Source organism: Mus caroli, unplaced genomic scaffold (assembly GCF_978045245.1).
Source record: "Mus caroli unplaced genomic scaffold, Mus_caroli_1 scaffold_6, whole genome shotgun sequence".
NCBI classification, from domain to species: domain Eukaryota; kingdom Metazoa; phylum Chordata; class Mammalia; order Rodentia; family Muridae; genus Mus; species Mus caroli.
Window position 1 is genome coordinate 7,671,664 of NW_028227261.1, and position 24,420 is coordinate 7,696,083.

Genomic DNA, 24,420 nt, shown 5'->3' on the forward strand with positions numbered 1-24,420 from the left:
CACCCGACTGCTCTTCCGAAGGTCCAGAGTTCAAATCCCAGCAACCACATGGTGGCTCACAACCATCCGTAACGAGATCTGGCGCCCTCTTCTGGAGTGTCTGAAGACAGCTACAGTGTACTTACATATAATAAATAAATAAATCTTTAAAAAAAAAAAAAAAAAAAAAGTTATCTCTGCTATTTCTCAGCTGAGTCCACTCCAACCCACCCTATAGGGCCACTTAGGGGAAAGGGGTCAGCGAAAAATGCCAGGTGTGTGGGGAGCTCCCCAGGGGAACTGCCCACCAGTGCTTCTCACGTTATTGAGCAGGGCAGAGTTAGAGCAGTAGTCTGGGATGCTAGGTCCTGCTGGCACAGCCAGAGCCTGGGGCTGGCCTCACAAGCCTGCGGCTTGGGTTCTCTGTCTCGCTAAGTGGCCCCTCTCTGAGCCCAGGGGAGTTGGTCTTGGGAAAGACAAGCTAGCTGGTCAGGGGTCTTTTCAGACTCTGGTGCTCCAGTTGGGGGGGGGGGGCTCAGTCTGCCTCCTTCGTAGATTCTTGATTTAGTGGCCAAAGAAAGACACGTAAGCACTGCCAGTTTTGAGGATGCACGCCCTGGATACACTCTGGGCGGACACGCACTCACACCCCCTGTATTTCACACACACATAAATGCAGACACCCTTCTGGGACACACACCACAGGCCACTTGGCAGCCACCCCCAGCCCCCCAGCTTCTTTAGAGCCCTCCCTCTGTTACATAAACTCCCCGTGCCCTCCAGTGTCCCCCGCAATCACTTACCTAATATTAGGATATTAAAAAATATGGCAAGATTTTAAGAGACTTATTAAAATGCAATTAGCAGCATGTTCGACCTAAGCAGGGAGATTATTTTTAAAAATGACTTGATTGTGCGGAATACCACGCACCTTCCTGAGGCCGTAAACCTGCCAATCACACACACTCAGAAAGGAGATTTCCCTGCTGCCTTTGCCCTTCAGGATTTTCTCGCCCCCCGCCCCGCCCCCCGCCTCCCCGGGACTATGAAGGTGGTGCCCCCCCAACCCACAAACTCTGCCCATTTGCACGTAGTTACACTAAGACTATCTGAAAGACCCCATTGGGAGGAAGTCAATGGGTTAGTCAAGTCCAGAGATAAACTTGTCGAAGCTTAAGACAGCCAGAGAGTGGGCAAGACAGGGGAAACCCTACCCCACCTTATGGGGAACTGTTCTTTGATATGAAAAGGCTGAAGAGAAAGGCTGAAAGGAGAAGGAAGACTTCCTAGGGAGAGAGTTACCGCTGACCTCTTCTGAGGGTTGTACCCCAGAGGTTCCCCCACCCCTAAGCCCCCAACCCTTGTAGCAGCCCCAGGTCAGGCTGGAACAGTGTGTTATGCTGCCCCCTGCTGGCTGCTCTTTACACTGCAGCTCCACTTTTAACTGGAGACCCAGCTGCAGGCTCTGGGGTCCAGTGTCAGCCATTCTCCATTTAGAAGGGCCACGAGGACCGCCGCCCACGACTCCCCCCCCCTTTAACCAAGATCTCTCCCAGGCAGGACTCGGATCTACAGAGAAGCATGCACTGGTGTCGTGGGGAGCTCTGCTGTGAGTTCCCATGCAGCCCCGCCCTGGCTGGAGGAGTTTATCAAATGTGCTTTCTGCTTCCTGGCATTAGGCTCCCCTGGCACTTTTATTCCAGCCATAAAAAGGCTATTTCATTGAGAAATAAAGTCCCATCTCCCTGACGTGTAACTCCTTTCAGAGCTCTTACTCAACTGCCAGGCAAAATTTATGCTTCCTGGATGCTCTCTCTTGTGATTGCAACTGGAAATTGGGCAGAAAGCTGGAAGGCAGATCTCCTTCCTGGCCAATGGACCTGGGTTTGTTTCTTTGGTCTAAAGGAATTCTGAAGACTCAAGGTGTACTGGAAGGATTCCTTGGCCTAAGAATATGAAGACCTTGAGTTACTATTTTCCAGCTATTTATGTGACCTTGGATCAGGCTGTGAGCCTCAGTTTCTGCATCCATAAAATGGGAACAATCATTTCCTTCTTCCTCAAAGGGGTGGTTCTGCTTACAGTGGGCAGATGGCGGTGGCAAGACTTTGAAACAGAATGTCACCTTTATTTTAGAGGCAAAGGAGTTCTTTGACTCAGGGAGTACCAGTCTCTCCTCTCTCTCTCTCTCTCTCTCTCTCTCTCTCTCTCTCTCTCTCTCTCTCTCTCTCTCTCTCTCTTTCTCTCTCTAGCAGTTGTTTTCTTGTGTGCAATGGAGCACCTGAATCCATAGGAAGTCTTGTTAGAATGCAAACTATCAGGTCTCACTGACTGAATTTCTTGATCTGTCATCTGGGGTGTGGTCCAATTCGTTCAATAAGATAATGCAGTGGCCCAGCTAGCCTTTGGTAACTGAGGGACATTCCAAGTTTAAGAATTTGCATATCTAAACTGAGCAGGGTGGGACTTGGCTGTAATCTCTTCAACTGAGAGAAGGAAAAGTGAAGGATCAGAAATTCAAGGTCAGCCTCAGCTACACAGTGGGTTCCAGGGCAGCCTGGGCTACATGACACCCTGTCTCAAAACAAAACAAAAACAAAAACACCCTAGTGATTTGTGTTTCTAGTGAATGTAGGCATTGCTGGCTGGGGACCTCACTATGAGAACTGGAGTCTGACAGGCACAGTGCTGGGGTGTGGAATGGCTCACCCTGGGTCTCCAAAGAGGAAAAAGGAGGACTGGGGAGAGGAGATAGGCCTGAGACATGGTTCAGTTGGTAGGGTTCTTGCCTAGCATGCACGATGCCTCCGGTTCCATGTCCAGCCTTATATGAGTGACATATGGCAAGGCCATTCATGCCTGTAATCCCAGCACTCGGAAGATAGAGGATCGGGAGTTCGGTTACTCGGTAATCTGGAGAATTACTGAGTTGATAATAAGTGCAGTTCCAGTTTAAGTGAGATTCAAATACCCAACAGAGACTTGCAGTCGGCGCTAAAAGGGTATGCTGTGACAGGAAGCCATCACGGGAAGCAGAGGACATCTGAGAGTCCAGGGCCACAGGCTTGGTACTCACAGAGGCAAACCCAGGGATTTTCTGGCTGTGTTGACTGCTGCGCAGGACAGACAAGGGAGAAGTACAGTGTATGTATGCGTACTGGCTAAGACTCTGGGGAGGAGAAGATTAGAACCCAAGGGACCCAAATGATGTCTAATCACATTGAATAGCCTAGACTGGCTAAGACCCCCCAACCCCAACCCCAGAGAACCCCTTTCCAAGATGTCACGGCACACAGATGTGTCAGGCATAAACAGATGCCTGCTTGCAAGACCTGGGAGGTCTCGGCAAGAAAATTAGATGTCCCCAAGGCAGAGACGATGTTCACGAGTATGCCTGCCATAGCCCCAGAATTGGTCATGGGTACCATTCTGGCCCTGGTACATCAAGAGTAGGAGGGGCCACAAAGTCAGTGTTGTTAAGTCTTAAAAGAGAACAGGAGTTCTGCATGGAACCCCCGAGCGCTTTTTAATTAAAGAAGACTTCCCACTTTTGAGAGGGTGAGGAGAGTTAGCTGAGGGGAAAGAAATGGCTGCCTATTGTTTGTTCTGCCTGAGAAGAGCATCCAGAGCCCAGGCCTAGCCTCTTCCTGCCCTGGGAATTGCTGGACCATTCATAGCGATTATTTTATTTTATTTTATTTTATTTTGATACAGTCTTATTTGTTTGTTTTTTGGTTTTTCGAGACAGGGTTTCCCTGTATAGCCCTGGCTGTCCTGGAACTCATTTTGTAGACCAGACTGGCCTCGAACTCAGAAATCCGCCTGCCTCTGCCTCCCGAGTGCTGGGATTAAAGGCGTGCGTCACCATGCCCGGCTTGATACAGTCTTATTTACCTATGTCAAGCTGGTCTTGAATGTGCCATGTAGCTTAGAATGAGCTTGAACTTCCAAGTGTGCTGGAATTCCAGATGTGTACCACCGCTGTGCTGGGGATCAAAGCCCTGAGCCTTATGCTAGGCGAGTTCTCTGCCTGCTGAGCTCTTTCTATCATCAATGGGGCCTGATGACTTTACTAACTCCGTACCCTTTGTCTGGTGTCCAAGGATGCAGGTTGGTACAACACACTCAGGACTTGGGAAAGAGCCCAAGGTTCACAGAACTTCTGGGTTATGTGCTCATGCCCTGGTCTATGATGTCCCAAAGCTAGGTGGCCTTGAAGAAGTGGAGACGAAGAGGGGTGAGTGGCAGAGAAAGTGAAGACACAAGTGACTCCCGGAGGTGGCATTGTACCAAGGTGGAGACGAAAGACGGAAGGCATAGCCCCTCTCCTACCAGCCACATCTCATGCATCATTAGGACACAGGAACTGCACGGAACTGAGTGATGCAGGAGAGACCTGGAGTCGCTTTCCTTTTAGGAGAGCAGGCAAGTCCTGAACCAGCCAGCCCCTGTTCTCCAGGTTCTTGGTGCCCATGCTTGCCCCTCTGACCAACCATTTAGCCATGGCCCCCTTTGTAAAGTATCCATATACGGCCACTTGTCTCCTAAAGGCATACGTTGCCCCCTGAGGTCAGAGGGAAACTCAGCCTCCTTCAAGGCGTTCAAACCCTCCAGGGCTTCCACAACATCCTGCTTAAATGCTGTCTCCAGTGACCTTCTGTCTCCCTGGCACCCTTGTAATTTCTGTCACTCGGCCTAGATGACCTCACCTAGATATTTCTTTCCTTTTCCCAGTGGGAGGGATTATTTGACCTTATTTTTGAGACAGGGTTTCATTTTGCAGCTCCTGATGGCCTCTAGCGCCTTCTGTGTCAGTATCCGGAGCGCTGGGCTCACAGGCCTGTGACACCATACCTTACGCCTGACTCCTGGGCTCTTTCGGAGTTTGCCTTTGACCTTCTTTCACCTTGGTGCCTTCTGACATTCTCACTCAAAGCAACCCTTGACCCAGATGCTTGCTTGGTTCTCTTCAGAGCACTGGGAAACATCTGGAATTGTCTCGTGCGATTATTACATCTCCACTGCTAGAACACACACACACACTCACAAGAATAAAGGACTTGCCGGGCTTGATGGCTCACGCCTTTAATCCCAGCACTCGGGAGGCAGAAGCAGGCAGATTTCTGAGTTGGAGGCCAGCCTGGTCTACAACGACAGCCAGGGCTATACAGAGAAAGCCTGTCTCAAAAGACCAAAAAAAAAAAAAAAAAAAAAAAAAGAATAAAGGACTTTTCTCTGTCTAGAGGTAGAGGACCTCCTGAAGCTGGAACATACCTGATACAGAGGACCAGCTCCATGAACATCTGTCAAAGGATGTAGTCCTGAACACACATGGTGGCAGTGCAGGGTGGGGCCCTGCAGAATGATCATGAGCCTAGAGCATCAGGCTGGGCTCTGACCACTGATCTCACTGTCCTGTGAAAGTATGTCAACGTGGGCTCCCTGGACTCCTGTGAGTTCACATTCCCAGGGGAAGCCAAGACCACTCAGCCATGTGTCCGGGATGTGGGACCTGGGCTACCATCTGTGGGCTTCCCCCTCTAAGTGTCAGGCTTGCCCTGGCACGAGGGCCACCATCCCTGGGCAGCGGTTATCCACAGGAGATGCGCCTGGAGAGGGGGCTGGCCTTGGAGTCACGGTTCGGGTTCAAGAAGGGAAATCATGTGAGCTTTTAAAAAATTAAATGGAGTCAGTAATTTGATTTCAGAGAGAAGCTGAAAACCTTGTAATGGCAGAAGCAGCTCAATTCAGTGGTGAAAAGGGAAAGCCTTAAATGGGGCTATTAAGCCTCTGCCTAGGATGGATCTGCCCGGAGAAAGAGGAAGAAGGGGGGCACGCACGGGGAGAAGTCATCTTCGAGGTAGGGACCGTTTATCAGCCAAGACAACCCTGATTATTTATTTATTTATTTAGCTCGCATTCCGGGCTGGCTTTGCTGCCGGCCTCCTCTCCTTGGCTGCATTTCAAATCCCACTTCCAGCCACAGGTCGGCCTGGGGGTGGGGGGTGGGGAGGGCACCGCACTGCCCTCTCAAGGAAGCACTGAGTGGGATTCTGGCCCAGGTCACCATGCCTGGCCACAGCTGGGCTTGTGGGCCACAGAGTTTGGGAGCTCTGGGTCACTGCAGGTCAGTGGGTCTAGCCAAGCCAGAAGGGAACCAGCTGCTGCCATAGAAACCACCGGATGTGATGGACAGAAAGCAAAGCAGTGTCACTCTGTCCCCCTCTCCTGGGGTTCCTGGCACACTTGGGCAGGGCTCCACACTTTATGTGATCCTTGTTCACAAACCGCCCCACCACCACCATCAATAAACCCACTGTGGGGGAGTTAATATCATTGCCATTCATTGATGGGGAAACTAAGGCTCAGAAAGGCTAGTGCCCTGCTAAGGTTGTAGAACTAGAGTGAAGACCGGAGCCCTAGACACGGGTGGGCCCAGCTATAGGGCCAGCATCCTGCCCAGATGCCTTCCCAGATCTAACAGAGAAAGATGTAAAGCATAGCTGGACCAGCTCAAGGAAGCCGAGGGCTCCTGTCCTGTTCCAGCTGGCTTCCTGAAGGGAAATGTGAGCATATCAAACCACGTCCCTTTCCTCTGGTCCTCCCCTCCCTGGACTCTCCTAGGACTCAGCCCTGAAGTCTCCAGCACAGGGGCCTCTCAGAGCACCTCTCCGCACATCCTAAAGCTCAGGAGACTGATGGCTATCAGCTGTGGAGGCCAACCTGGATTCCACTGACCCCTGACCCCCAGGGAGGGTGTTTCCAGGCTCACCAGAGCCGGGAAACATGACTTCTGTAGGAACCAGAGGGCTGTGGGTATGTGAAGACAGGGGACTGGCTGTGTGTGCAGCCCCCAGATCATGCCAGCCCTCAGGCCACGAAGGTGCTGACTCTAGCTGTAGGGCTCCCTCAGAAGGGGCTGCAGGCCTCTCAGAAGTGGAAGCCAGAAGGCCCTTGGGAAGTGTTGTCTGGAGAGCTGCTGTGCCCACCCTGGGCCTCCCAGTGAGCTCTGGACTTGAGGTCCCCAGATAGGCCCTGGCATCTGGCTGCCTCCTTCTTGAGGTGGTGAATGTGGCATCCACCCCCAGCTCTTTCATTTCCTGGCTTGGTTCTGAGGTTGACAGGTCGAGGTAGTGCCTGGTCTCCTCTCCAGAGGGACCATGGTCATTCTGCAAAGGTTCCCCAGCCTTGACTATGGGTCTCTCCTGAGGTCGCTTGGGGTCAGGGTGGAAAATCAACCTCTCTTCAGCCAGGCTGCTCATGAAGGAGTTTATGAATGGCGGAAACTCCTCTCTGATGTGGACAGGCTCCCTCGGGATGGGCTCAGTGGACTCTGTTGAATTCACAGTCTCGCTTGACAATTCTCCCGGTGGGAAGGGACTTCCTGATGGCTGAACAGAGTCCTGACCAGCTCTCGTAGCTCTTGGAACTTCAGTTAGCTTAACAGATGGTTCAAAACTCAGGAGCATTGGGGGCCCATCAGATGGCCAGGAAGGCCACGGAGGAGAAGTTATTTCTGAAGACAAATGTGTGCTCAGGGAATTGGGAGCCAGGAAAACGGAATGTGAGGGGCCAGGGCCAACCTGGGAAACTTCAGTGTGTTCTGAGGAGAGTGTAGCCGGAGTCTGGGGATGTGGACTTAAGTCTGCTTTCTCTGGAGGAGTCTGAGGACCTTGGTGCTCCTGCATTGCACTGGAGGAAGGGGAAGCCATGGACACCCAGCTTCCTCCTGCAGGTCGGGTAATTTGCATAGATGCTCCTGCCAGTTCCTGCTGCAGAGAGAGAAAAGGCATTAGAAATAAAAGCCTACGGCCCTCCCTGGCCACACTGCAGACCTCAGCCCAGAAATGGATTTGGGTCCGGCTAGCCTCAGGCTGGGCTTCTAGCCCTGCCTCTGGGATTCCTGCTACCAGGCGCTCCTCAGTTCCTGACCTCTGTGTGTGGATACAGCTGCTGTCTTTACTGCTGCATTCTCAGATCACACCTCACGATACAGAAAGGCTGAGAACCAGAGAAGACAGGTGAAAGGGTCTGCCCTTAGGTGGGAGCACTCTAGGTCCCCCACATTCCCTGGGGAACATTCTGAGCTTAAGAAAGAAGTGTGACTAGTGGGGAGTGGCTGGAGAGGGCGGCAGTGCGATTGTCCTTGAATGGCCGGTAGAGTAAGAAAGGGCTTAGGCCAAGTTGGGGCTGTCCCTGCCTCATGGGGACCAGACCCTTGGCTGGGGAACATCACACAGAGGACACAACTGTGGATTTGCCTTGATGGACTCTTTAGCAGACTGGTGCACAAAATGCTGAGGGGGCTCCTCCAGGACAGCCATCCGTGGGGTCTGGAGCGGGGGAGAGGCAGCAGGTGGCGTTTCTGCCGGTGTAGTCTCCCATCCAGGGGACAGCGTGGGAAGGGTAGTCCCTGGTGTGACTGTTGAGAAAAGTGACTCTTCCCTTGGTCCTGTCAAAATGGAAAGCAGAGGTCAGCCTTCCCCCCTAACGAGGTGAAAGTCTTCCTGACGCCAGCCATGAAGGCCGTGAGCATCCATCCCCTTCCGAGAAGAGCGGAAGCTTGGCGGTCAGTGCCCACCACTGAGATAGGAGCTGTCTCACAGCTGACTCTCACGGGCCTTTACATTTAACCGGTATAGGCTAGGAATGTAGTTAAGTTGGCAGAGGGGTTGCCCAGCATGCAAGAGCCTTCATGGCATACACCTTCATTATGCCTGTAACCCCAGCAACTTGCAAAGTGTTGACCAAGCATCAAGAGTTCAAGGCCAACCTGGAATAGCAAGTTCAAGGCCAGTCCGGACTTGAGACTCCCTTTCGAAAACTAACAAACTTAGAATACATAAATCCACACTTCTGCAAAGACCAGCCTGGATGCTACCCAATGGTTTCAGCACAGAGCCCTCTCCTACTTTGAGGTATAATACACTGATTGGCCCAACCCAGGAATCAACCAGAACTGGGTAATTTTTCCCTGTCCACTCATTCTCAGGTTAGTCATCCCAAATACTGTTGATGTTCTAGACCAGACCATGTTGTCCGGTGGGGTGGGGCATCTTGTACATTTTAAGATGACCAGCAGCATCCCTGGCCTCTGGGTACCAGATGCTGGTAGCATTCCCTGGATCTGCTATGTAGCAACTCCTAATCTGTAGGCCTAGGCTATAGTCATTCAACATTCTTGGTTCAGGCTGTAGGTTGGTTAAAATGGTGAGATTTTTGTAGCCATTTTGTTGTGTTGTTGTTTGTGACCGGATTTCCATATGTAGCCCAGGCTGTTCTTGACCTCACCATCCTTCCTCCTGTCTCGGACCCCAAAGCTGAGGTCACAGGCATGGGGCATCACGCCCAGCTCTTAGTGAACACTTTCTGTAATCAGCGTCACGTGGAAAAATGAACAGATATGGCATTGTGATCTACCTCCTTACAAGAAACCTCTCAGTCGCATCTCTAGAGAAGTCAGCCTGTCTCTTCTGGGGAAGTCTGATGGCTCCTGCTGCTTCCACCCATACCATATCACCCTCACCCTGGGCCCTGGGAGTCCAGACCCTCACTGGTTTATACACCTTACCTGACCCCATGGACACTTCCCTCCAGGTTCTCTCATTTGCATATTTAAAAGTTTTATTTCCGGGAAGCACACATGGTACATTTTATACGTCTCCACGAGCGATCAGAGGACAACTTGCCTGAGTCACTTCTTCCCTTCTGCTTTGTGGGTGTGGGGATTCGAACTCGAGCTGTCAGGCTAGGCAGCAAGCACCTTTACCTGCTGAGCCATTTTCCTAGCATTCACCTCAACTTCAGAAGGTGAAGATGACTATAGCCACACACACACACACACACACACTACCATCGACTTTCTTTTCTAGGGTTGGGCACCCCACTTACTCAATTGCTCTCAAGAGCTGCCTCTGAAACACTTAAGTTGCTCTTAAACACTGGTTTGGTTTTGGTTTTGGTTTTGTCAGGGAAAGAGGGAGACTTAAAAAAAAAAAATCAGCGGGGCATGGTGGTGCACGCCTTTAATCCCAGCACTCAGGAGGCAGAGGCAGGTGGATTTCTGAGTTCAAGGCCAGCCTGGTCTACAAAGTGAGTTCCAGGACAGCCAGGGCTATACAGAGAGACCCTGTCTCGAAAAACCAAAAAAAAAAAAAAAAAATCTGTAACCTGGGCCTGAAGAGACAGCCTGGTAGTTAAGAGCATTTGCTGCTCTTTCAGAGGACCTGGGTTCAGTTCCCAGCACCCAGGTGGTATGTCACAACCACCTGTAGTTTGTAAGTTCCAGCGGATCTGGTGACCTCTTTAACTTTGAGGGTACCAGGCACAAACATGGTACATAGACACATGTGCAGACAAAATAAACATTCACACAAAGGAGGAGTCAGAGGCGGAAGAAGAGGAGGAAGAGAAGAAGAAGAAGAAGAAGAAGAAGAAGAAGAAGAAGAAGAAGAAGAAGAAGAAGAAGAGGAAGAGGAAGAGGAAGAGGAAGAGGAAGAGGAAGAGGAAGAGGAAGAGGAAGAGGAAGAGGAAGAGGAAGAGGAAGAAATCTAAAAGGATAACCACAGGCACTTGGACAGTCCATCCATATTGTAACTCACAAATCACATATTGACAAAAGAAAAGCATTCTGTGAAAATCCCTGGTGAGCCGGGCGTGGTGGCGCACGCCTTTAATCCCAGCACTCGGGAGGCAGAGGCAGGCGGATTTCTGAGTTCGAGGCCAGCCTGGTCTACAAAGTGAGTTCCAGGACAGCCAGGGCTACACAGAGAAACCCTGTCTCGAAAAACAAAACAAAAAAAAAAAAAAAAAAAAAAAAAAGAAAATCCCTGGTGAAAATTGGGTCTAACAAGCACTCACTAAGTAGTTACTAAAGGCAAGATGGAGAAAGCTGGAGAAGAAAAACTACAGGAGACACAGCAGCTCCTGATCTCTAGGCTTCCAGACTGCAGGGGAAGTCAGGAACTCGGCGCAGAGACTATAAAAAGAACAGAAAGCCCTAGAAACTGCAGGGGAGGTTCAGAGGAGGTGCGCTGGGGACCAAGGAGGAGAGAGATTCATTCCGGCTGCTGATATGAAATTAATAAAACCAGAAAGGGAACATTCTTTCCCAGTGTAAATCTTCCCAGGGAGGAAAAAAAATCTTCCTAAAATGTTTTTATTGCTGTTGCTATTTTGGTATTTTATTCATTATCTCCCTGTGAAGATCCTACCTACCCTTTAGAGGCCAGGACAAAGTCCATCTCACGCTTGGCACCTCCCACTGAGACCACCTGCCCTCCCAGAGATTCCCTAGAAGTCTCTTATCTCCGCTCACAGGCTGCTGGAGAGACACCCCCCCCCCCCATCTGGTGGCCTCTGAGCGCTGACTGCATACTGGCCGGGTAGCGTTCCAACCCTCCCTTTCAAAATCAATATCAGTGCCGCAGGAATCTGTTAAAACAAAAGCGCCGAAACATGCAAAAACTTTTGAGAAATATTTCCATTTTTAGCAGACGGGTTAGAACGTGATCCGTCCTAACGCCCCTCCCTGCCCCCCCAACCCATCCTGGCTTTGTCTTTGTTTCTAATTCCGAGTTTGGGGCTAGATGTGGTAGGCAGTCCCCCTTTTAATCTTTAAATATAGTTCTGAATATAATTACATTTTTATGCAGCACCGAGACATCATATCCTGGTAACAGGGCATTCTTGCACTATTAACATCTGAGTTCAATCTCCTTTCCGTCTGTCTTCTATTGAGGACAGTTAGGAAGTCTGAGATGAAAGTGATTGACATCATTTGTGAATTATGTGTATTTCCTTGTGCTGGATTCGAATGGGTTTTGCTCCTGGTGGTTTTGCACGTGTGAATACCAGGTTTTCTGGTAGCGCAGCTTTCACCAAAAACCCCCTGCTTCAAGACAGGGTCGCAGCATCTCGTGTGGCATTCGCACACACAGTGTTTACCTGGCATCCCCATGGATGCAGGATGCACTGCAAAGCTTTGGGCTAAGACGTCTGAGGCACTGACTGACCTGAGGAACTGAAGCCCACACAGAGATGGCAGGACACACCAAAATGGAAATGGGGCATATAGGTACAGACCAGGCCTTCACCTGAGCCTCCACTTTCCAGAGCAGTGTTTGTGACAGACTCTGAGACCCTTATGTTCCAGATTGGGGGAAAAGTGACTGAAGTGGGAACTAGGTAGGGATGTAGCTCAGTGGGAAGAGTGTTTGCCCAAATATACATGAAGCTCCCGGTTGGATCCCCAGTACTTCATAAACTAGATGTGGTGGCACATGCCCGTAATCCCAGTACTTGTGGGCTAGAGGCAGAAGGACCAGAAATTCTATGTGACCTTTGACTAGGTGGTGAGTTCACGGACAGCCTGGACCAAGTGAGTCTCTGATTATCTCACAAAACAAAATCAAAACCTCTGGTACCATTCAGAGAAGTGGCAGACACATGCCTGCCAACCCAGTACCAGAGTGGCAGAGGAAGTTTAAGACCAACCAAAGCTCCACATAAGACTCTGTCTCAGAATAAAAGTAAATGACTAGAGGAGAGGCCAGTGGGTAAAGTGGTTGCCACACAGAATATAAGGAGCGGAGTTTAGATCGCCAGATCCCTTGTTAGAAAGAAAAAGCTGCGGTATGAAGAGATGGCTCCAGCACCTACACGGCAGCTCCCAACTATCTGTAGCTCCAGTTCCAGGCCATCAGAAATCCTCTTCAGGTTTCATGCACACCAGGTACACATATGTACCTAGACGTGTGTGTATGCAAGCAAAACAAACAAACAAACAAAAGCTGGGTGGTGGTGGCGCATGCCTTTTATCCCATCACTCTGGAGACAGAGGCAGGCAAATCTCTGAGTTTCCAGGCCAGCCTAGTCTACAGAATGAGTTCCAGATGGCCAGGGATACACAGAGAAACCTGTCTCAAAAACATAAGCGGGCAGTGGTGGTACACACTTTTAATCCCAGCACTTGGGAGGCAGAGGCAGGCAGATTTCTGAGTTTGAGGCTAGCCTGGTCTACAGAGTGAGTTCCAGGACAGCCAGGGCTACACAGAGAAACCCCATCTCTGAAAAACAAAACAAACAAACAAGCAAAACCCCACACATATAAATGTTTTTAAAAGCCCCATGCTGTAGCACGTCCCGTCTTCCACCCACAGCCGGGTGGGTACCTGTTCCCCATTCGGTACCCAGGCCTCTCTTTATCCCAGCTAGCTCCAGCAGCATGCCTGACAGAATCACTAAGCTGCCTGCATCTCCCATCCAGAGAATGAAAATCTATCATAGGAGAACAAACCCAGGGCAGGAAATGCGACCTTGTGTGGCACGTGCCTGTAACCAGCAGGCACACTTTCAGGGTTCCTTACTTACCCACACACTGGAAAAAGTTCTCTACTGTCCAGTGTACTGGGGAGTCCATCTCTGCAAAGTCCAGGCTCAGGTCTACCCTGTAGAAAGCTTGTGTCCCCGGGGATTCTCTGGCCTCTTGGCATGGCTGTAGGGCAGCAAGACACGGGTTACATGTGACAAGATTGTACCCATGCCCTATGGCTGTCCTCATTGGGGCCACCTCCAAAACCAAGCTGAACCTCTAGGGTATGAATTGAGAGGCCACCTCCCAGCCAGCCCCCAAAGACCCGCTCTCTGCATTTCTGACTTCTGGCTCTAACTGTAGCCCAAGCAGGCGGCCTCAGAGGGAATAGCATGAAGGCGTCCTCAGGACACTGACCTGGTCCTGAAGCAGCCTCGTTGCCGGTATGCTGACAATCACAAAGTCTCTGTCCTCAGCCACCATGAAGGTGTCAGTCTGCTGTACCTGAAGGAACCTGGGGCTCAGAGACTCTTCAACGAGGGATCCTCTTTTGACCAGACCCAGTCTCTGCTTGGGTATGTGAACCGAGATCTCCGATCCTGGCTGGGAAGACACTGGAAGGACACGTGACCTGGAAAACGGGTTACAGACACCAGGGCCTACCAGCCCCACACATTCCTCAATTGATTTAGACACTGAGACTTGGTCCCAAGACCATGCTTGCATGGACAAACAAGAGAAGGGAGAAAAAGGTCACCCTGCCTGGCTCCCAGAGGATGCTGTCATTTGGGAAGGTCAGTGGAAAAAAGCAGGAGGGCCTTTCTCTCTGAGACTGTATTCCATGAGCCTGCCTGGTGCTCCTTCCATTATAAGCCGTTGTCAGGAAGCACAGCTCATCAGCTGTTTACACACTAGTGAGAATTTTGTCGTGTCAGCCCTCTCACGGGGACATTCTGAGCCAGCTCTGCAGTTGCTAAATGAAAGCATTTGTCTCCAAATAAAGATATTTCAAATAATACCAACAGGGCAGGAGATGTATAAGGACTTGGCAAGGACATTCTCCCAAGGCCCCCCAAACTCCCCAGAGTTCTCATTCTGAAACTTATTTCATGATAAAATTCTAATCAAACCTGCAGGGTTCCTCATCTCTCATCTACCCACACGGGACAAAGCTCTTGGTCTGTCTAACTTTGCATAGTGAGATTTTTAGAATTTAAATCCCCTAGAGGCCAGCAGAGTACTTCCAGAGTCCTGGTCTCTTGGCAGTGCAGAAGGGAGGGTATCACCTCTAACTAAGCCGTGCAGAATAAGACCACAGATCCTTTCCTATCTTTGTCCTCAGCATCCCTAGAACCTGCCTGGAGCCCGAGAAGTTCCCAGATCCCAGGTTGGTAAGATAGATCGGTCCATAGTCACACTCTACATACCAGTCAGCCTGCTCTAGCATCCCCCTCAAACTCCTCCCAGCACCGGGATTGGGGATAAGAAAAGGGGAGGCAGACTGGGGTAGGGGGGCAAGGTGGTTAGCAGAGGAGAGAAAACAGAAGTGACAGACAGTGCCTAAGTCAGAGAGGTGGGCATTAGGGGCACCCCTGGGTCTTACCCACTGGGCACGCAGCCTCGAAGGAGTAGGCATAGGAACCGCTCACCAGCCACAATGGCAGCAGCTCCAGGGAGGTGTTCCACACCTGGGGAAGCAGGAAGGTCCCCCTGTGGCCACTGTTCCTTCCAGAGGCCCATTCCCTCCGTAAGTGCCCTGCCTATCCACCCTACCTTCCACCTCATCTCTGAACAAAGCCCCAAGAGTCAGACTCCAGGCCAGGGCCTGTTGCTCCAGTGCAACCAGGAAATATTATTTAGCCAGGATATTTTTAGCAGGAAGCAAGCTCGGAGCAAGTGTCATGTGAGCCGTCTCCTCTTCCACGGCAACTTTGGGCTATTTAAAGAGATGGTAATTACGCTCCTGCCACCATGATCAGGACTCGCTGAATACATGATTGCCGGAGCCCCTCATCTGCCGAGCGGTGCACTTTACGCTAATGGGGCCCAATTTTCAAAGCCGCCTGCCTAAATCTGTCCAGCCTCACAGGTGGACACGTGAATTGTCACTTCAGCATGACAAACTGTTCCTTGGGGTGCCAGGCTACAGAGCCCTCCCTCAAGCCTGGCATGACCTGCCTGCCATCCACCACTGACCTCCTGCCTTTGAAGAAGTTCTTGTCTTGGGCTTTGGATGGTGACCATGGTGGCACCAATATCCACCTCTAATCCCATCAAGCTGGCGTCCTCCAGAGAAGCCACCAGCTCCCCTCGAAGGGACAGCAGCCATGGTGTCTGAAGAGATAAGGCAAAGTCACAATCCAGTTGACCAGGGAGACATGGTCACTCTGGGCCAAGGAACGTGGGTACTTGGAGGATACTCAAGAGGATAATGGCACGGGGCAGTGGTGGCACACACCTTTGATCCCAGCACTTGGGAGGCAGAGGCAGGCGGATTTCTGAGTTCGAGGCCAGCCTGGTCTACAGAGTAAGTTCCAGGACAGCCAGGGCTATACAGAGAAACCCTGTCTTGAAAAAAAAAAAAAAAAGGAGGATAATGAGGTCATGGAGAGATCAGTAGGCCAAGGGGTATGGTGGCAGCTACTTAGAGACTCTGATACCCTTATATTTCAGGGGAGCAGACCTCTTATAGGGATGCTTAGAACACAAATGAACATGCTATGCTCCAAAGAGCAGGGTCAGCCTCTCAGCCTATGTACTGTCTAGGCCAGCATGGTGGGCACCCTATTGTCCTGGGTTCTCATTGCCACCCTGTAGTAGGAAGATAGCAATTGGTGTTTTGAATAAAGATGGGTGTCTGGTAATGAAAGAGGTGCAAGGAGGAAGGACACTGCAGCCCAGGGCAGTCCAGCGAAGACTTTGGAATGAATGGCATGCAGAGACTCAAAGTGGTTGGAGGGGAAGAGGGGCTGGCTCCTCCCAGGTGGCTATGGGAACACCTAAGACTGGGAGGAAGAGCCAGTGCCCGGTGCCTCAGTGATTCGCACCCATATCCCAAATGCTTGAGGGGCTTCCCATGAGTTAAAAAACAGTTTGGGCTATATAGTAAAACCTTGTCTCGCCAGGTATGATGGCGCAAGCCTTTAATCCCAGCACTCGGGAGGCAGAGGCAGGCGGATTTCTGAGTTCGAGGCCAGCCTGGTCTACAAAGTGAGTTCCAGGACAGCCAGGGCTACACAGAGAAACCCTGTCTCAAAAAACAAAAAACAAAAACAAAAACAAAAAAACCCAAAACAACAACAACAAAAAAAAAACCTTGTCTCAAACAACAAAAACTTGGGGTGGAGCATAGCTCCGGTGGAAGAATGGATGGTTGCCTAGCACTCCCTGGGTTTGATTCCCCTGAGCTGTTAAAAAAAACAAAACAAAACAAAACAATCATGGTGGTACACACCCATCAGTGGGTAAGGGACCTCCTCGCTGCCAAGCCTTATGAGCTGAGTTTAGCCACCTAGGCATGTGTAGAAGGAGAGACCCGATTCCCTCTCTGACACTCAGCAGATAGAGACAGGAAGACCACAAGTTCAAGGTCATCCTCAGCTACTTAGTGAATTCAAGGCCAGCCTGGACTACATGAGACCCTACCTTTAAAAAAAGAAAAGTAGAGCCAGGTGTGCTGGCACCAGCACTCAGGAGGCAGAGGCAGGTGGATTTCTGAGTTCGAGGCCAGCCTGGTCTACAAAATGAGTTCCAAGACAGCCAGGGCTATACAGAGAAACCCTGTCTCGAAAAACCAAAAGAAAGAAAGAAAGAAAGAAAGAAAGAAAGAAAGAAAGAAAGAAAGAAAGAAAGAAAGAAAGAAAGAAAGAAAGGAAGGAAGGAAGGAAGGAAGGAAGGAAGGAAGGAGGAGAGAGAGAGAGAGAGAGAGAGAGAGAGAGAGAGAAAGAGAGAAAAGAAGAAAAAAAGAGAGGGAGAGGTTTGAGCGTTGTAGCACACACCTTTGAAGCATTTAGGAAGCAGAGGCAAATGGACCTCTGTACAATCTGTTCTACATAGAGAATTTCAGGCCAGTCAGGGCTACCTAGTGAAAATTCTGTCTCAAAACCAAAGAGGGGGAAGAGAGAGAAGGGGAATCAGAGAGAGGGAAATAGAGACAACAGCTGTGCACTACAGGAATGGGTATCCTTGCAAAGGGGCAGTGCCTGCCACTGGGGACCTTACAGAGAGAATCTTAGCACAGCAGGACCCAGAGACTTCCTACCCCAGCAGAATTCCCCCAGGTTTTTTCAGACAGCTTCAGACTTATGCATGGAGGATAGGGGAAGCAAGTTTTGCCAAAACCCAGACCCATGAAGGTCACTACTGTCCATGGACACTCTCCACAAAGGGGCCATGGAAGTGACACCCTCCTGCCTCAGAGCCTAGCAGAACCCTTCAGAACAGTGAACCCTTACCACACCTACCTGTCCAGCATCAGTCCTTGGAGGCCAGGGCCTAGAGACCTGCAGAACAGAGAGGAAGGAACAGCTGTGCGCTGTGGGCAAAAGTGAGTGAGCCTTTGCCTGGGCAATTGGCTCAGCAGGGATCCAGAGAGAGAGAGCTGGGCTGCCCTGATTGTTTGCTCATTAAGACAAGAAAATCATTTATGTTCTGGGACTCAAGTGTCAACAGACCCAGGGAAATGTCACCTCAGCTGCTGCCCTGAGCCAGGCCATCAGGGCAGCTGGAGCACAGAGCACAGCTGGCAAGGTGGAGGGTGTGTGTGTGTGCTGCACGGCCCTGCTGTTCAAGATGTCGGGTGGGTCCCAGGCCTCTTTCAGGTCCTCCTGCCTCATCATACCCCAAGGCCCCCACTTCTTCCCCATTCCCTACAGACTCCAATAAACAAAAGATACAAGAGTGTGCTTGCCCTTGGCGCCATGCTTCGAATGCCCAATCATGTCCATTTTCCCCCAATGAAGAACTTTCGGGGCTGGTGAGATGGCTCAGTGGGTAAGAGCACCCAACTGCTCTTCCGATGGTCCAGAGTTCAAATCCCAGCAACCACATGGTGGCTCACAACCATCCGTAACGAGATCTGGAGCCCTCTTCTGGAGTGTCTGAAGACAGCTACAGTGTACTTACATATAATAAATAAATAAATCTTTAAAAAAAAAAAAAAAAAAGAACTTTCAATGCTAAAATAAGGATGGTCTCGGGCAATCCTAGACAGCTGGTCTCTCCCTGCACCTGAGCCTCGAGGTGTGGCCAAGGGACCTGCCTGAGCCCAGCTGTCCTCCTATCTCCTTTTCCTTTACTACATTATTTATGTATTTATTATGTCAGCATGGGGGGGGGCACACACCTGCCACAGTGTGCGTGTGCAGGGGTCCACGGACCACTGAAGGGAGTCAGCTGTTTCTTTCCACTGTGTGGGTCCGGGACACAGAACTCGAGTTGTCAGGCGTGGGTGGGAGTGCCTTTAGCCACAGAGCAGCTCACAGCTCACCTCTTCCCCTTCCACTGCCTCCACCCACTCCCACTCCCTTTATCTTTGCTGCAAGCATGGGTAGGGCACTTGAGACAAGAGACAGAACCAAGGCTAACAGAGAGCGACTCCCTCCCCTCCACCTGTGAAAGTTAAGAACACTGGGTCCAAAAAGACTAATGAGCCATCACAACTCTCCCACCTAAGGCCACACCCCTTTCCACCACGTGTACAGAATCCATTCTTTCAGACCTGGAGACAGGTAGAGTGGACAGGGTTGGGGATACCAGCCCCCCATCCTCTCAGCCTGGTCAGTACCTTAGCTGTGCTGCCCCTGGCTTCAGAGACACCCGCCTGCCCCTACCATTGCCCACGGTGCTCAGCACAACCCCCAAGGAGCCTGTAATTTCCTCACCTTTGTGGGTACTGACTTCACTCTGGGAGCAGAGAGGAAGGAATGGGAACGACATCTGAGGTTTGGTGAGATGGTAAAGGGATTCCACATTTCCCAGGGCAGCCACCAAAGCCTCTCTCCTGTCTCTACACCTCGGGGCTAGTGCAACAAGGCAGCCCTAGAGGCTGGGCTTTTCCACGGAGGGAACAATTTTGTGTAAAGAAACAAAAGGAAGTGGGATCAAGCGCACAGTCTAAACCCACCATGTCCTTTAAGTGGCCACAGGCAGACTATATTTAGGGCCAGCAGACACTCAGCAGGACCTCGAGTAGTCTTCTCTGGGAGCAATCGCTAATCACTGCATTGAGTTTACAGGTGCCCCTGGGCACACTTAACCCAGGGCAATGAATAGTTATTGCGCAGCCTCCCGCTCGGGGCTTGTGGGCACACTTAAGCAAGCTCGCAGATCGCTGTGTGCAGGGCATGGCTCGGGTACACCCTTGGGCACCCTGTGCCATCAGCAGGGAGAGGCAGAGTATTAAATATCTATGTGCTCTGTGCCCACAGCTGCATTTAGCCAAGGGCAAGGCTGGTGTAACGGCTTTAATTAAAACTTAATGCAAGTTCAAGGTGCAGCCATGGAAGCGGCTGCAGAAGCCACCAGGAATGAATCAGTCAATTCGATGAGGTGGTGAGGTTCTATGACGGGGGAGGGGAAACGGAGGAGCCTGGGGCACCTGAGACCCATTGCTCCGGTGCAGCGGATTCTCTGCGACTCTACTCAGGGGCATGAGGTTATTGTAGGCTCCAACATCTACATTGTGGAAGGACGCTAAGGATCTGGGCAGGTCAAAAGGGACAAAGTGGGTGCTTGGCTGGCTACCAGATCTGCTTTCCTCCGGGAAATGTCATATGACACGGGCAACCTTGTCCCCCTAGCAGCTGCTCCTGGAATTACAGGCCAGTGTAAAGAGACGTGACCAGCCCCAGACTGTCAAACCCACGCCCCATGACTATTAAGATGAGGCCCGTGACTCTAAGGAACAGCAATGCCCTGCCTGACAAGACAACAACGGGACCTAAACATCATTCTACTTCAGGCACTGCTCCTTAAAATTGAGCAGCAGAGGAGTCCAGAGGCAAGATGCAGGGAGCAAGCACAGAGGTGGGATCCCAGCCTCTGCACTCTCACCTCAAAGCCCAGAACAAAGATAGGAGTGGAACTGTATGCCCCTCCCCAGGCAAGGCTAACGTCCATTCAGATCTGATCATTTGGCACCAGCGCAGAGCCCGGCATTTGGCACGTGTATCCGGATGCTTCTTAAATGAAGTTGATTGTCATTAGCTGGTCTTTCCCTCCAACCTCCCCTCCTCTCCTTCTTTCTCATGACATCAGGCAAAACTGGGCTTTTGGGGTTTGGGGATGTTTGGGTTATTTATTTATTGTGTAGGCAGATATATATGTGCGTGCCATGGTTCGTGTGTGACGGTCGATCAGAGGACAACTCATTTCTCTCCTTTTTTGCCGGTTGCAAGAATCAAGCTCAGGCTTGGTGGCAAGCACCTTCTTCAGCCACTTGCTGGACGGCTCCTGCTCTGTAGCCCAGACTGAGTTCAAACTTACAATCCTCTCGCTTCAACCCCCTGCACGTGGGATTCCAGAAGTGCACCATCAAACCCTGATCTAAACTCACCATTCTGTTTGGTCACACGGTATTTACAAAATGAAAGTTAAAATTTCTGGATGCTGGATGTGGTTCCTTGGGTAGTGTTCCCTCAGCACGAGGCCATACGTTAATCCCCACTATCACATAAACCAGGTGTGGTGTCACACTGCTGATCCTCGCACATGGGAGATGCAGGCAAGAGAATCAGAAGTTCCAGGTCCTGCTACATGGTGAGTTTGAGGCCAGCCTGAGATACGTGAGACCCTTGTAGCAAAATAAGTGAACACCTGCTCACTGTTCAATGAATAAAGTGAACAGTCTTCCCTTGCTGAGGGGTCCAGGACCCCGCACATGCTAGGCACGCACTCTACCACTGAGTTACTTTCCCAGCACACAGTCAGTTTTTTATGACGTAATTTTACATTCAACTATGGATTTCCTGTCTCTCTTCAAAAGGCTGAAAACTCTAATAAGGCTGGGCCAAGCTTAAACAGCGGCTCGTTGAAGGGCTTGTTCTAGCTCACCAGGGGCCCTTATACTTCAGGCTCATAGAGCCATTCTGCCACTACCTGCTATGAGACCTCGGCAACTCCCACTTCTTTGCCTACTTGTCCACTCCATAAAATGGGGCTGTAGACAGCACCTCCTGCCTACTGTGAGATGTTGGCATTAGCAAAGCAGGGCAGGGGCATGGTTGAGTGGTGGAGCATTTGCCCGATAGATGCCAAGTCCTGACTTCCATCCTTAGCACCGAAAAGATAAACAACAAGGTTTATCATTTCCATGCCTGACACAAAGTTTATCATTTCCATGCGACTTCCATGGCTGACACAGCAGGGTAGGTGGGAAGAGAAGCTGCTCTGAGGAAATGAACGCTTGGGTCCATCCCTTCCCCCTCTCTGTGTCTGCCACATGCATTTCTGCTGTGGGTTTGCAACCCTCCCCTGCCCCCAGTCTAGTCTCTCTTTTCCAAGGCTACAGAGAAACCTGAGCTCAGGGATGCCACCAGGCAATGACAACACACAGCTGGAATATGCCACAGGCCTGTGCTCTCTCCAGTTGGGATGTTATATCTGAAATCCTTTGCTCCTGACTGCTGGGGATGGAACCTGGGACTGTAAGCACCCCCACCCCCACCCCCAGTCCTGATGTCTATAAATCATGACATGACCTAGGTTAAAAAAAGAGACCTCAAAGCTGAGGAAATTGTTGTCTGCATAAAGCACTTGCCTCAAAAATCTAAAGACCTTGGGGCTTGAGAAATGGCTCAGCTGTTAAGACCACTGGCTGTTTTTTTGTTTGTTTGTTTTGGATTTTTTGAGACAGGGTTTCTCTGTACAGCCCTGGGTGTCCTGGAACTTACTCTGTAGACCAGGCTGGCCTCGAACTCAGAAATCCACCTGCCTCTGCCTCCCAAGTGCTGGGATTAAAGGCATGCGCCACCACTGCCTGGCTACTGGCTACTCTTCTAGAAGTCTTGAGTTCAATTCCCAGCAACCACATAGTGGCTCACAACCATCTGTAATGGGATCCCACACCCTTTTCTGGTGTGTCTGAAGACAGCATGCTCATATGAACTCAATAAATAAATCTTTTTCTAAAAAAAAAGTATGGGGGCTGGCGAGATGGCTGAGTGGGTAAGAGCACTGACTGCTCTTCCGAAGGTCCTGAGTTCAAATCCCAGCAACCACATGGTGGCTCACAACCACTCATAATGAGATCTGACACTCTCTTCTGGTATGTTTGAAGTCAGCTACAGTGTACTTATGTATAATAATAAATAAATCTAAAAAAAAATATGAACCTGAATTTGGATCGCCAGAACCCACATAAGCCAGATGTAGTAGCTGAAGTCTGTAATCTCATCATTCCTTCAGCAAGAGAGGAAGGAGGTAGAGTTGAGAGGCTCCACAGAAGTTTGAAGGCAGCCAGCCTGACACATGGAGCTGCAAATGATAGACCCTGTCTTCAACAAAGTGAAAGGCGAGACCTGATACCTGAGGTTGTCCTCTGACTCCCACTGTCCTTGGGACTCACACGAGAAACTCACACATATGAACACATACACATATACCCATACACACACGCACACGCACACACACACAGGGGAGGTAGGGAAGAGGGGAAGGAGAGAGAGAGGACCAAGCCAGCAACATCCCTTATTCCAAAGAGAAAAACACAAATATTGGTTTGATGCTTGTTGGATGACATGAAGAACACAGCCTCAGAGACTTCATTACTCACCCCGTCCCTCATCCTGACAAAGGCCTCATTGGTCACAGTGGAAGGCGGCTGCCAGCCAACACTATGGAGACCCAGAGAGAATGGTCCTATCCCCTGTCTTTAGTTGTCTGCTTTGCTAGGCTATGTCTCAAGGCTCACGAACCACAACCATCGACCTGGGCCTTTGAAGGGAAGCCAACCCAGGATGCCCCCCTACCACCTGGGGTGCCCTTCTGGGCCTTCCCAGGCTGTTACCTGGATGAATGAGGGATGACAACGGACGCTCTGTTCACCTAGCCTTGCCACCATCATGGGACACCTCATTATGTAGCGATCGCTCTGCTTCAACCTTTTCGCCCCTTTTTGAAACATTCTGATTTCCAACCTGTAATTTGCTTTCTGGAAGTCAGGCAGAATTCACACACACAAATAAGAGAAGAAAATGCAGTTAATAAGCCACAATTATAGGTCGGCCTCTATTCGCAGTGGGTATGATTAATGCAGGCCTGTCTCGTGGAAGAGCTAAGAATCAAGTGGAAGGCTCTTGTGGACTGGGAACCTTGGCAGATTCTGGCCTGTGACAGTGCAGTCCCCAACAGGGGAAGCTCCTGGGGCTGGGGGGACTGCTATACCTTTCAGGAAGATCAACCTTAAAGAGACAGCACAGCAGCCTGTGTCCCATCATCCCTGACTGGTCCCATCAACCATACTGGTTGGTGGCCTGTTTCCTTTGACTCCCATTTGACTCCCATTCATTGACTCCCTTGGACCCATTTTACAGCTGAGGCAGTTGAGGCACAGCAACTAAGCAAGCAGCCATGGCCATTTCTACAATAGAGTTTCAGCATGTCGTTCTAGCCTGGTCTACAGATTGAGTTCTAAGACAGCCAGGTCTCTGTGACATAGAAAAACCTAGGGAAGTCGGGGTGGGGTAGGGCAGAACTAGAAGCAGTAGTGTATACCTTTAGTCCCAGCATTTGGGAGACAGAGGCAGGCAGATGTCTGTGAGTTTGAAGCCAGCCTTATGTGCCCAGCTAATAAACCCAGGCCAGCTATGGGTTTATAGTGAGACCCTGTGTTAAAGCAACAAAAGAAGCTGGCTATGTAACTGTGTATGTGCATTTGCCTAGCCATACACGAGGCACTGACTTCTGGCCCCAACACGGCAAATAAGTCGTTTCTCAAACCCACCTCTTTTTGTACAAAGCAACCAGAGTACAGTGCTCGGAAGATGAAGCCTCCCTCATGAGCAGGATGCAAGAGGTAACCACATTTGGTAAGAAGAGAGTCCAGGTGGTTGGGGGCCCTCTTAGAGCCTAGGACAGAAACAGACAGAACAGTGGGAGAACAGTGGAGGTGAGGTTGGGAGTTTCCAACA

At 50.5% G+C, this 24,420-nt stretch overlaps 1 protein-coding gene across 1 annotated transcript in view; it reads right to left on the reverse strand.

Annotated features, from left to right (window-relative positions):
- Nucleotides 1-5,875: 5,875 nt before the first annotated feature.
- Nucleotides 5,876-24,420, reverse strand: part of Ciroz (ciliated left-right organizer protein containing ZP-N domains) — a 33,402-nt gene continuing 14,857 nt past the window's right edge. Inside the window, exons 4-12 of the mRNA XM_029475860.2 lie at nucleotides 24,234-24,358; nucleotides 23,298-23,441; nucleotides 17,755-17,793; nucleotides 15,488-15,625; nucleotides 14,895-14,979; nucleotides 13,709-13,905; nucleotides 13,351-13,474; nucleotides 8,241-8,431; nucleotides 5,876-7,751 (exon numbers count right to left, since the gene is read on the reverse strand). Of these exons, the coding sequence (XP_029331720.1) occupies nucleotides 6,660-7,751; nucleotides 8,241-8,431; nucleotides 13,351-13,474; nucleotides 13,709-13,905; nucleotides 14,895-14,979; nucleotides 15,488-15,625; nucleotides 17,755-17,793; nucleotides 23,298-23,441; nucleotides 24,234-24,358 (2,135 nt within the window). The 3' untranslated portion in view covers nucleotides 5,876-6,659. The remainder of the gene's footprint in view (nucleotides 7,752-8,240; nucleotides 8,432-13,350; nucleotides 13,475-13,708; nucleotides 13,906-14,894; nucleotides 14,980-15,487; nucleotides 15,626-17,754; nucleotides 17,794-23,297; nucleotides 23,442-24,233; nucleotides 24,359-24,420) is intronic.